This window comes from Talpa occidentalis, unplaced genomic scaffold (genome assembly GCF_014898055.3).
Source record: "Talpa occidentalis isolate TD23 unplaced genomic scaffold, MPIMG_talOcc4v2.1 talOcc4.2, whole genome shotgun sequence".
NCBI lineage: Eukaryota > Metazoa > Chordata > Mammalia > Eulipotyphla > Talpidae > Talpa > Talpa occidentalis.
In genome coordinates this window covers 18,253,341-18,266,763 of record NW_023602073.1, presented here as the reverse complement: position 1 = coordinate 18,266,763, position 13,423 = coordinate 18,253,341, and the positions used below count along the sequence as shown (strand labels likewise).

Sequence of the window (13,423 nt, the reverse complement as noted above, 5' to 3'; positions counted from 1 at the left end):
CTTCCCAAATGAAAAATCTGTTGGGTCCTCTTCAGCCTCACAACTTCTCATGTGGGGAGGTCACAAGGCGTGAACATGAAACATTATTCATGTTCTAGATAACTCTGCAGTCAACACCACTCTATCAGTTTTGAGTCAGCCTCTTGGTAAATTACATCTCCCAGAGCAATACACAACCTCTAGCCCAGACTGCAGAGAGAACTATAGACACAACATGTCAGTGCAAACCATGCATCTCACCTAAGCTCTACAAAGAACACTTCATCTCCATAACAATGCCTTCCGAGCACACACTCCACAATATCATCCTGCACTTCTTCCTCTCTCATCTCAGTTAAACATCTCTGTATTTAAGGTATGTACTTGTTATATTTTCCTCTCTCACAGAATATAAGTTCAATAAAGCAAAGGCCATTTCAATGATTACTGTTGCTATCCCCTCTCATAGAAAATTGACCACTGGCTAAAACAGCCTATGAACATGCTGAAAGAATAAACAAATGGAGCCTCCCTGGTGGTACAAGGGGTTGAGACACAACCAATGAAGCTGTCCACAGCCACTGCATCACGAGTTCAATCCTTGGCCAGGGAGACACCAACATGGCGCAGCAGACCTCTCCCGACTTGCCCGCTGCTCCCCTCAACAGTGTATTTCATTCAATCCGCCTGTTCTGTTTCCCACTCTGTCTCTGGTGAATCCTCTCACCTCCCCCACACTTCTGGCCTGTACCCCAGTTCTTGTATGCATAAATAAATAAATCTTTAAAAAAAAAAGATTTATTTATTTTTAAACAAGAGCTCAGTTACAGGCCAGTCATGCGGGAGGGTGAGAGGATTCACCAGAGACAGAGCGGGGAGCAGAACAGGCAGATGACCGAAATACACTGCTGAGGGGAACAGCAGGCACAATAAGGGAGGTCTGCCGCACCATATGGGAATCTCCCTGGCTGGCCGGGAGTCAAACCCATGCTGCAGAGGCTGCAGACAGCTTCCCGGTGCTGTGCTCACCCCGCTGTGCCACCGAGGCCCTAAATAAATGAATCTTAAAAAAAAAAAAAAAAAGAATAAACTAATGACTGAACAGTGTCAAAAGAAAAGAATCTGTGAAAATAAATCAACAGAGAGACACAGAAAATGTGACTGATACAGAATAATTTCCTGCAGTTTCACGGACTGCATATTGGTTAAATTTAGGAATATTGAAAGCCATTAAAAGAGTAGGAGGAAATCTACAAGACAGCAATATTTGGGAACTGAATAATGAATCACTTTGATGTACGCAGACAAACTATCCAATGTTTGACATCAGAAAAGCAGCTCAGTGTGGCCAGTATCTGCTGGTGACTCCTCCTTCCAGCCTCCAAGCCAGGCAAGCACTGACTGACCTGAGAGGTCCTGGTTTGGGGGTTCTTCCACAGTCCATGGCTGTGCGCTCTGCTTCAACCTGATGCTCACCTCAGGATCATTAACACAATGTCCTGTGATGAGAAACAGCATTGGTCTTTGATCAAGTTAAACTTCAGTCTATAAAACAAACAAGAGCAAAAAGGGTGAACACCCACAATCTGCTTGGCCTGCAATGTTCAACCTCACCAGCACCCAATTTTCATAAGCAAGTGCACACTTATCAGTGTAGAAAACAGCACTTTCACCCAAGCGTTACATCAGAGTTTCCTCACCTAGGGACACCAGGTGACTGTAGGTCTCCAGCATCACATCCCGGTACAGGGTCCTCTGAGCATCATTCAGGTCCCACCACTCCTTCCAGGTGAAGTTCACAGCCACATCCTCAAATGACACCATCCCCTGTGAGAGAACATTTCCCCTCATTTCAGGGCCATCAGACAGCAGCAAGTGTAAACGCTCCTTTTGTGAGGGTCTGATGTGCATAGGATGCACCATCCTTTTACTCTACATTGTGGTGTGAAGAGAATTCTCAGTAGAAATAGCCTTACCTCTAGATTAACCCATTAGCTCCTAAAAGTACTTTTATACCTTACCTTATAAATTTGGAAGTGTCTTTGAAGCCAAAAATATAAGGATGAATATAATTTGCTCCTTGAAGAGCTTAAACTTGGTTGGCAGGTATAATAATCACATACCTGGAATAATGTGCTAAAGAGCTATGTGGAAAGCATGATGAATGCAGACACGCATACAAGAGAAGAAAAACCAAGTTTGTACCATCAGGTTGTACTTCACTGAAGACTCAAACAGTTAGCTCTTATGTAAAAAACACCATCATCAATATGAGACAACAGCAGGTGTCATTGTGTGAGAAAATAAAAAGCCATGGTAACTGAACTACAGAGAGCATGTGCCAGCAGTGAGATGAGGTAGACCTTAAAATATTCTGTAGGCCTCCCCAGTGGCGCAGCGGTTGAGCGCTGGGTTGCGAAGCTGCCCACAGCCTCTGCAGTGCCGGTTCGATCCCCGGCTGCTCCCCGGCCACCGGAGGAGGGTCCCACATGGCACGCAGACCTCTCCTGCCGCCCGATGCTCCCCTCAGCAGTGTGCTTCAGTCCTTCTGCCTGCCTGCTCCCCGCTCTGGTTCTGGTGAATTCTCTCACCCTCCCGCGCTTCTGACTGTACCCAGTGCATGTATAAACAAAACAAACAAACAAACAAACAAATAAATAAATAAATAACATGCCTCTATTTTTTAAAAAAATATTCTGGGGGCCTCCCTGATGGCACAAGGGGTTAAGCACCACACTATGAAGCAATCTGAAGCCTCTGCAACACGAGCTCAATCCCCGGCTGGCCAGGGAGCAACCCACATGGCACAGCAAACCTCTCCTGCCTCGCCCACTGCTCCCCTCAGCAGTGTATTTCAGTCAATCTGCCTGTGCTGCTCCCCACTCTGTCTCTGGTGAAACCACTCATCCCCCAGCAACTCTGGCCTGTACTCCAGCTCTTTTATACATAAATAAATAAATCTTTAAAAAAAGAATTCTGGAACTGAAGTTAGTCAGCTTTCGTGAACTGTGGGACATCTGAGCTGAATTCACTAGTATAGAATGTTATGTGATCGTTCTCTTCATAACAAATGAAAAGTACGTTCAAATTTGTGGCAATATTTTATTCCTGTGACCTCAAAGCTGGTATCTGCAACTCAGAGTAAACAAAACCTAGACCCTAAAACAGAATGTTCAAACAATGATGGGGAAATAAACAGATAAGAGATGTTCACCTGATAGAGTCATAAGAATACAAAACGGGGGCCTCCCTGGTGGCAAGGGGTTAAAGTCTCAGCACTATGAAGCTATCACCAACCAGTGTGGCTGGGTTGGATCCCAGTCCAGAGAGCTGACTCACATAGTACAGCAGACCTTGGCTGTCTTGCTCGCTGCTCCCCTCAGCAGTATATCTCAGTCAATCTACCGGTTCTGCTCCCCACTCTGTCTCTGGTGAATCCTCCCTCTGGTGAAACCCCCTCCTCTGTGCACTTCTGGCCTACACCCCAGATCTTGAATGCATAAATAAATAAAAAGAAACCTTAAAAAGAAACCAATAAAGAAGAGAGCATCACTCTAAAACAGAGGGGTAACAGGAGGAGAACCTGTAATAACTTGGTGGCTGAAGGTAGAAGGAATGTTTTCCTAATATGCTGTCCGCATGACCAGCTGGTAGATACTGGTGGTCCATACTCAACTGGACATGTGTTTTATAGATCAGGATCTTTAAGCTGAGGATAGAAATTTGCAGATCTCTGGGATATTACTGGTAGTTTTCATCATCACAGGGAATAACACAGCTTGACCATACAAAAGGTATTGAAAGAAGAGGAAAAACAACTGGAAGAGACTAAGGGAGAAAGAAAAAATAGATCATAGCCATTCAAGACTTTTGGAAAAGATGACACTAGGTATAAGGAAACCTCAATCTTAAGAAATCTGTTAATGTTTTCCATGATCTCCTATTCCTGTGTAAAAAATGCTATGAAAATCCACATATATACTGAGTGGGACCTGACACAATTACCTTCCATTTGTAATAATGAAAAAAAGTATTCAGAAGATTTTCCTTAACACAATTCCACATCCTTGACACAACCACAGGTGACATCAACATTCACAGTGAGACAAGGAATAACAAAGATGCTCCGTTCCCCCTTATTCACAATGGGTTAGGATAACTCTACACAATAGAAAAAAGAAAACATCAGTAAAAATGGTCATAAGTAGCTATAATTCATCCTATGAAAATCACATTAAAGGTACTGTAAAAAGGAAAATTCAATGAGCAAACCATAAAAATAATATATACAAGTCTTCACACACACAGAAGGTCCCAAAACAGCAAGCAATACATAGAATCAAGGACTGAATCTGATGGGGTGGGGGGGAACCTGGAGGGTTAAAAATGGAACTAAACAAATGAACAGACACAACAGCATCACTGGTAAGATGAGTCTGCCCTGCAATGACAGCAATTCTCCAAAGTAACCAGGCCAACAACACAATGAAAACAAAAATGCATTCTTATTCATAGGGAATTGATTAAAATGTGAATATGATAAATAAAACAATTAAGAATACTAAGAAGGGCCTCCCTGGTGGCGCAAGGGGTTAAGATAACACAGTCTCAATAGTGTTATTCCAGCATGGATAGAAAATGTTAATGAAATCATCTAGTGTGCATGTACAATAGAATGGAAAAATTACTTGGTGTTACATGGACCTCTCCTGACTTGCCTGCTACTCCCCTCAGCAGTGTATTTCAGTCAGTCTGCCTGTTCTGTTCCCCACTCAGTCTTTGGTGAATCCTCTCACCCCCACACCTCCTGCCTGTATCCCAGTTCTAGTATGCATAAATAGATAAATCTTTAACAAAAAATAGAATACTAAGAAGGTAGATGGCTCATTTCTGGACACAAAAAACTCACTAACTCTCAGCGTCAGGGGCTCATGGTGCTATAAATAGACTGTTTAGGGCCTCCCCTGGTGGCGCAGCGGTTGAGCGCTGGTTCTGATTCCTGGCCACCGGCGAGGGTCCCACATGGCGCGCAGACCTCTCCTGCCCTACCCACTGCTCCCCTCAGCAGTGTATTTCATCAGTCTGCCTGTTCTGTTCCCCACTCTGGCTCTGGTGAATCCTCTCACCCTCCCAAGCTTCTGACTGTACCCAGTGCTTGTATAAATGAATAAATAAATCTTAAAAAAAAAATAAAGACTGTTTAATGAAATCAAACCCTTGGTCACCATTAGGGTGGGAAGTCCACGTTCCAGTCATGTCTGGCTGCTACGACAGGCTCCATGCTTAGCCTGCACGTGGGAGCATCTAGCTGAGAGCAGGTGTGGTGGGCAGTCAGACAGCCCTCCTCCTTTTACAGGGTCACAAGTGCTGCCAACCTCATCTTAATGAAAACCGGACTATCTCCTAAAAGACCCATCTACAAATACAGGGGGTGTGACTGGACATGCATACACATACACACGTGTATACATATGTACTGGTGTGTGTATATGGACTTTGAAGAAAGGTCAGATTCCCATTATTCTGAGCACCTTGAAGAGCTGATACTTTGTTCCCTCCAGGACCATCCCAGTAAAAACTATTCCATCATAGAGGTCACAAAAAGAGCTGAAGCAGGCCTTTGCTGTAGAAGACCCTTGGAGGTCAGGGTCATTGGTTACCACAGCTTAGCCTCTCCACGCTGCCTGATTTCTGGCTCAACTTGAAATAAGAGCAAAGGTAGAGAGGACCATCCTAGCAGATACTTTGATCCATTCAAAAGGGTCAATAACGAGGACACTAGGTGTCAATACATGCATTAGAACTTTTGCAGCTATAAACTAATAAACATAATACATTATGTAACTAAGGTGGCATTTGAAGATCTGGGAGTGGATCCACACCTCATCTCAAGTATGTAAAAATTACAGAAATTTACAGAATTACTTCCTTATACTCATTGATTAAGAAAGGCTATTCTAAGTAAATCTAATCCTCAAAAAAAATACATTTAGAAACCAAGAAATTGGAATATTACATCAAGGATTCCTGTGGTTTGGTAGGCGGGGAGAAAAGGGTAGGGCAAAAACCTCCATCAGGAATGCAGAAGAAAACTGACTATTTCAGTAGAAGGCTATGTGTGCTACAATGTCAAGACAGATTGAGTAGGCCAAAATAAGTAAAAGTAAAGAAGCAAGCAATGAAATATATGATGGTTTTAAACAACTTTAAAAAAAAAAAAGAAAATTTCCCAAGTTCATAAATAGTATTGTCCAATACGTCAGGAAATTTGTGTAAGGCAAAGGCCACAGAAGTGTCACTGAACTTGAGAACAATTTAGGGTATTGCTGAGCTTCTTTAGAAATGTAGCCACACTACAGCAAGGTGAAATGTAAAGGACCAGTGGAAACAACTGCCAGAAAATGTGACTTTGAACAGTCTACTGGGCACCCTGGGAGAGTACACAGACAACCTGAGAGAAATGCATAGGAATTATTTAAGGTCCCCCAATGAATTCGACCGTCACATATTCCAAGACTGATACCTGCATGAAAGAGCTTCCAATAGTTGTCTGGGACAACTATTGTTGTGGCAACTGCACAAAACCCGAAAGATTAAGTTGTCACTTTTTAAAAAAAAGATTTATTTACTTATGTATCCAAGAGCTGGGGTATAGATGTAGGGGTGAGAGGATACACCAGAGATGAGTAGGGAGCAGAACAGCAGATTTACTGAAATACACTACTGAGGGGAGCAGTGGGCAAGAAAGGAGAGGTCTGCTGCGCCATGTGGGGTAGCTGGGGATTAAACTCATGCTGCAGTGGCTGCCAATAGCTTCAGTGTTGAGACTTAACCCCTTGCACCACAAGGGAGGTCCCAAGGTGTCCTTTTCAAATGATATATGGCTCCTTAGCTCCCATTCTGCACTCAGGTACTGTTCCTCTCCCTCCCCCTTCACCCCACACCTGACAGCTAACCATGGCCAGTGCAGCACTTGGGAAGTGTCTATTTCCAGAGGGGTGAAGAGCCATTGTCCACAACGTCACCTATGGGTTCCACAGACCCAGTTTCAGACTCCGTTGCAGTTTCAGACTGCAAGTGCTCAGGCACAAGGGACTCAGCACACTGTCCCCCGGGGGTCAGTTCTCATCAGGAAGCATGAATCTGACTTTCTACCACAAAATCATGAAAGAGCCCAATTTCCACACATGTTGGATCTAAGATTAGCCTGTATCTACCTGACTTTAGCCTTGTTGATGTATGTTTCCTTGAAAAAAACTTCACACATTTCTACTTTTGTATTTCACATCATGAATTCTCACAAAGCGCACAAAACCAATGTACAACAATTAAAGAAAGATGAATAACTCACCAGAGATTTATTCATTGCTGCTCTAAGAAGTGAGGAAGGACACAGGAGGTGAAGCAGTGCAAGGTGACTAGAGTCCAGTAGTGAGAGGACTGAGGTTGCAGGCACCTAGGTGCTAGAGTCTCCTGTCCAGAGCGCTCAACACACTGCATGGAAAAGACCCAAGTCACTTTTGTCTGACAGCTGTGCTTACACCTTGCGAAGGGGCAGGAAAGGACCCACAAGTCCAGTCACTGCAGAATTTAGGTTTATAATTTACCATAAGTTACTAAATACTGATACTTCCTACTGATTGACTAACAGTCATTCTAAGGACTAAACAAAAATTCCAAAGATGCTTAACCATTAAAAAAAATTGGACACAAGGCCTCCCCGGTGGCGCAGGTGATTGAGCGCAGCGCTGTGAAGCTGTCCGCAGCCTCTGCAATGCCGGTTCAATCCCCACCAGCCGTGGGCATACCCACATGGTGCAGCAGACCTCTCCTGTCTTGCCGGCTGCTCCCCTCAGCAGTGTATTTCATCAGTCTGCCTGTTCTGTTCCCCGCTCTGTCTTGGGTGAATCCTCTCACCCTCCCACACATCTGACCTGCACCGCGGTTCTTGTATAAAAATAAATAAATCTTTAAAAAAATCTGGACACAATTTCAAAGGAAATGGTGCACCTAATGTACTTTTTTGGTAGGACATTCCCAGAAATGGTTCCAAAAGACTTTCTTCCCTGGTTTCATTTCCTTGTACACCCCCCTTTGGCAGTAACTTTTGCCCTTAAATATCTGGCCAAAGGGAATCAATGAATATGCGTAAAGGATGAAAACTCCTTTTCCAGGGGTGCTTGTCTTCTGGGAACACTGTCATCCTGAGAAGACACCCGGGGTCAGCCTGTCAGGGGCACACGGCTGAGCGAAAACCAGATAAACCCACCAAGCATAAAGTGAAATTCTTATCCCAACAAGTCTCAGTCAGGACACCAGGTAACTACAGGCTCCTGTATCATCCCAGCAACATCAGCATCAGTGGAGGGGAAAAGCCCAAAATGCAGAACCATCCAACTTCCAGTAATAAAATGGCCGGGTGTGTTTGAAAGACAGTAAATTTAGGTGGATCTTTACATAGAAAATGCTCAAGTATCCACCTAAATACCTACAGTCCGTGTTTTTTTTTTTTCTTTTTAAAAAAATTTGTTTATTTTACAGGCCAGATGTGCCGGAGGGTGAAAGGATTCACCAGTGACAGAGTGGGGAACAGACACGCAGACTGACTGAAATACACTGCTGAGGGGCGCAGCGGGCAAGACAGGAGAGGTCTGCCGAGCCATGTCGGTAGCTCCCTGGCCGGTCAGGATCAAGCACCCCGTTTTGTATCGGGGTTGCTCTACAACAGAACCAGTGCGCAGAGGCTGCGGACAGCTTCACAGTGCGGCGCTCATCCCGCGGCGCCACCGGGGAGGCCCACGCACTCCGTGTTTCTAACAAATCACGTGGGCGAGGAATTCTTAAATTCCATGACAAAACCACCAACAGAACCTCACAGTCACACCAAGAATTCGTGAAAACAGTAAGGGATGTCAATTGCAGGGACTCAGGCCTGAGTCCACAACACCTGATCTCCCTCCTGAGCCTCCCCCCCAGCCTGACCCGGCCCAGCGCTCCCGTTCAAGGGCCACGTGGCTCCGACGCCCCACACCTACCCTCAGGGCCTCACCCACGCCCCGCTCCCTACAGTGTCCGCAACCCCCGGGGCTCCCCTCAGCCCACACCCGCACTTAGATCCTCAGCTTCACCCCATACAACCTTCAGAAACAAAGCACACGCACAACTCGTGCGCAGCAGCAGCAGAACGCAGAACCCGGGACTTCCGGCAAGAGGGCGAGGCGGCGGCCCGCGCGTGCGCAGAAGCCGGAATTAAATTCCCGGAGCCTGTGGGGGAACCGAGTGGCCGCAGACTACATTTCCCACAATCCCGTGCGCTGCCGGGCAAGTCGTCTGACTGCGGTCTTTCTGGGCGTGGCGCGTTGTGATGTCGGGGAGCGGGAACTGGTGGTCCGATCCCCTGCAACTGGTAACGGTAGCAGGAACTGTGTCAGGTCAGCAAGGGAGAGGAGAGAGCTTGTTTTGGGCCCAGAGAAGTGGGGTCCTCATACTTTCCTCTCCCGCTGTCGTTTGGGAGCGCATCCCCAGGAGGGCGTGAAGCACAGGCGCCCTGGATCGCCATCTTTAATTACCTCCATGGAAAGGCATTTCTCGTGATTCTGTTAGGGGGAAAAGGCTGTCCTAAAGCTAATTCCATACAGGCTTTGTGGACTCCACCCCCACCCTAGGCCAAAGCCAAAGACACTGGGAACTCCAAATCCCATCCCCACCAAAGGGAAGGTGGCAGAGACCTGAGGGTGGGGTTAAGCAGCCAAGTGAGTATAAAGACAGACACGTGGGCTTTGGGGGGGGTCCCCCATTTTGGACGAGCTAGCAGCATCCCCAGCTCTGAGAGTGACTTTGGGTTTCCAGGTCGGCGGATCGGGTCGGACGCATTAAAGACTTTATTTCCCTATTTTCTCCCTGAGTTGTACATTTTCCTTATTTCCTTTTCCCTTGTAAATCTTTTATTAACCTTTTGTGTATGCCTGTAGTGGAGTATTAATAAGTCCCTTTTAAAGGCGCGGGTGAGGACCCACAGCCAGGAACCCGTTTAATATCGGGGCTGTCCTATAACAATTCCACTTTGCCTTTCTGGGCGCCAGTAAATGTGCCCAGCAGGGGACTCTGTACCCTTAGACCCCATTCTACCTGTGCACCTGCTGTGCTTGCCCAGAATCTGCTGCAGCCGCCTGGGCTGAGCCAGTGTCTCCACAACCTATTTCTTTTTTTTTTTTTTTTTTTAAAGATTTATTTATTTGTTTGTTTGTTTATACAAGCACTGGGTACAGTCAGAAGCACAGGAGGGTGAAAGGATTCACCAGAGCCAGGGTGGGGAACAGAACAGGCAGAAGGACCGAAGTACACTGCTGAGGGGAGCAGCGGGCACAGCAGGAGAGGTCTGTGTGCCATGTGGGACCCTCCCCGGTGGCCGGGGTTTGAACCAGCGCTGCAGAGGCTGCAGGCAGCTTTGCAGTCCAGCACTCAACCGCTGCGCCACTGGGGAGGCCCCACAACCTATTTCTTAAAAGGTCTGAGTCTAAGTAGCTTAGTCTCAGATTTCTCGCTAAATGGACTTTTTTTAAAAATATTTATTTATGCATACAAGAACGGGGGTACAGGCCAGAGGTTTTTTTTTTGGGGGGGGTGAGAGGATTCACCAGAGACAGAGGGAAACAACAGGCACACTGACTGAAATACACTGCTGAGCGGAGCAGCGGGTGAGTCAAGAGAGGTCTGTTGCGCCATGTGGGCAGCTCCCTGTCTGGGGATCAAACTCGTGCTGCAGTGGCTGCAGTTAGCTTCATAGGTTGCATCTTAATCCCTTTCGGCACCAGGGGGCCCCGCTAAATGGACTTTTAAAGCCATTTTCCATCCTGCCAGAACCATTTTAAGAGTTATCGCCTCCTGACCAAAAATATGCAACTGATGCCCAACCGAGTACCACCACTGCCTAAGACATGCACACGTCTCAAACAGACACACCACTCTCTCCCAAATGCCCGCCACAAGTGCAGGTGCACACATACACACACTTCTTCCCCACCCATTCTGTCATTCGTAAATAGTCTCATATTTACAAGTTGGATTGAATATCTATCACAACCATGACGTGTTTGTTTTATAGGCCATGAAAAGGGTAGGTTCAAGGAAACAGGGTAAAAATTTATAAATACTGATTCATAATTTCCTGGGCATTGCTTCTAATTGTACTTGTCATTAGAGCTGAATTACATTCATTCCCACTTAATAACATCTCAAGTATATCTGATAAAAAGTAGAGGGAAAACACCTATATCTGTCCCCAATCCATCACCTTTAACATTTAAATTACACTAATACATACTTAGTGTTTTAATGCTAGTTTATGCTCCAAAAAATATTGATTTAAACTAATATCAGAAGTTAATGACTTATTGCTGTAATGCAATTTTTAGATATGTATTCAGATGTTATTACTTTCTCACTTTTTTTCACTTCTTCAAATTGTCATTCTAGTATGAAAATATGGTGGTTTCAAAATGTCTATTAGTACAAACCACTCATCACTTTACATTTGTAGGTTTTTCCTCATTCTCTGATGTTTAGAGTGATTTGACTTCTGGCTAAAGACATGGCCCCATTCTTCACATTTTAACGTTTCACTCCAATATGAATTCTCTGATGTTAAGTTTTTATTTTTAGAGCTTTTTTTTTTTTAAAGATTTATTTTTTATTTATACAAAAGCTGGGGTACAGGCCAGATGCATGGGAGGGTGAGAGGATTCACCAGAAACAGTGCGGGGAACAGAACAGGCAAACTGATGAAGCACACTGCTGAGGGGAGTAATGGGCGCGACAGGAGAGGTCTGCCGCACCATGTGGGATTCTCGCCAGCTGGCCAGGATCGAACCAGAGCTGCAGAGGCTGCGGACAGCTTCACAGTGTGGCACTCAACTGCCTGCGCCACAAGGGAGGCCCCTTGAATAAGTTTTAACTTCAGCTTAAAGGCTATCCCATATTCTTCTCAATTGTCAAGTTTCTTGTCAGTGTGAATTCTGTGATGACGAGAAAGAGTTGAATGACCAGTTCAAGGCTTTGCTACACACTTCACCTTTGTAAGGTTTCTGCCCAGTATGAATTCTATGATGTAAGTTTTGACTCCGGCCAAAGGCTTTGCCATTCTTCACATTTGTAAGGTTTTTCCCCAGTATGAATTCTATGATGTTTAGTAAGTTTTGACTTCTGGTCAAAGGTTTTGCCACATTTTTCACATTTATAAGGTTTTTGCCCAGTATGAATTCTCTATTTTGAATAAGGCTTGACATCTTGTTAAAGGCTTTTCCACACACTTCACATTTGTAAGGTTTCTGCCCAGTATGAATTCTCTGATGTTGAAGAAGGCTTGATATCTTGTTAAAGGCTTTGACACATACTTCACATTTGTAAGGGTTCTCCCCAGTATAAAATCTATGATGTTGAATAAGGTGTGAACTCTGGTTAACGGTTTTCCCACATTCTTCACATTTGTAAGGTTTCTGCCCAGTATGAATTCTCTGATGTTGAATAAGGCTTGACATCTTGTTAAAGGCTTTGCCACATTCTTCATATTTGTAAGGATTCTGCCCAGTATGAATTTTATGATGTTGACTGAGATTCAACTGTTGGTTAAAGGCTTTCCCACATTCTTCACATCTGTCATATTTCCCACCATTATCAACTCTCTGATGTTCAAAAAGGTGACAAAAGTATAGAAAAGCTTTACCACAGTCTATACACATGTAAGCCTTTTCTCCAGTATGAATCATTAGATGATTAGTGAGCTGTAAATGCCAATAAAAGGGTTTACCACACTCTTCACATTTCTGGAGTCTCTCTGATGTTGAATGAGTCTCGAGCACCATTTGTTAGCTTTGCCATATTCATTACAGTTGTAGGGTTTCTCATGAATTGTGTAATGTTGGATAAGTTTTGAGGACTCCTCAATATGATCCCAAGTAGGTTTTTGATTTTCCCACTTACATCTCTGATGTTGAGAACTATGTGACTCAAAGTAAAAACCTGTCCCATATTCATAATTCTTTAGTGACTTTTTGCATTATGGACTAGGAGACCTCCTATATGTTTTAATTTTCCTCTCAGAGAATAGGAATTGATAGAAATTTCATATGAATCTCTGCTTACAGAAATATACTTATCTTTACATGCAGCAGAAATAAAATGGAGTTTGACACAAAATGTTCCACACACTTGATCTCTTCTTGCAGGAAGAACTGTATTGTGGGTAATTATCTCCGCTTGGCTATCGTCACTGCAACAACTGTTCTGCCATTCAATTTCCGCTTGACATGTCTGGGTTTTCATTAATTGTAAGTTCTCAAAGGCATAGATTCCATGTCCTCCCAGTCCCACTTTTGGAAACACATCTTCTGTACCTAATAGAGGCATGAAGACATGGATGTCAAGAGAAGAGAAGGCTGGAAGACAG

General features: G+C 44.6%; 1 protein-coding gene across 15 annotated transcripts in view; it reads right to left on the bottom strand.

The window, feature by feature from the left end:
- LOC119251869 (zinc finger protein 420-like) overlaps positions 1-13,423 on the bottom strand; it is a 189,279-nt gene that overhangs the window by 7,506 nt on the left and 168,350 nt on the right. For 8 of the 15 annotated variants that reach the window (XM_054697989.1, XM_054697995.1, XM_054697988.1 and 5 more), the window contains 2 exons: positions 1,680-1,806; positions 1,386-1,478 (listed from right to left, as the gene is read on the bottom strand). In XM_054697989.1, the coding sequence (XP_054553964.1) occupies positions 1,386-1,478; positions 1,680-1,803 (217 nt within the window). In that variant the 5' untranslated portion in view covers positions 1,804-1,806. Of the gene's footprint in view, positions 1-1,125; positions 1,479-1,679; positions 1,807-2,102; positions 2,346-7,330; positions 7,474-9,117; positions 9,197-11,309; positions 13,371-13,423 lie in introns of those variants that run through there. The other 7 variants (XM_054697985.1, XM_054697986.1, XM_054697984.1 and 4 more) reach the window with 6 other exon arrangements.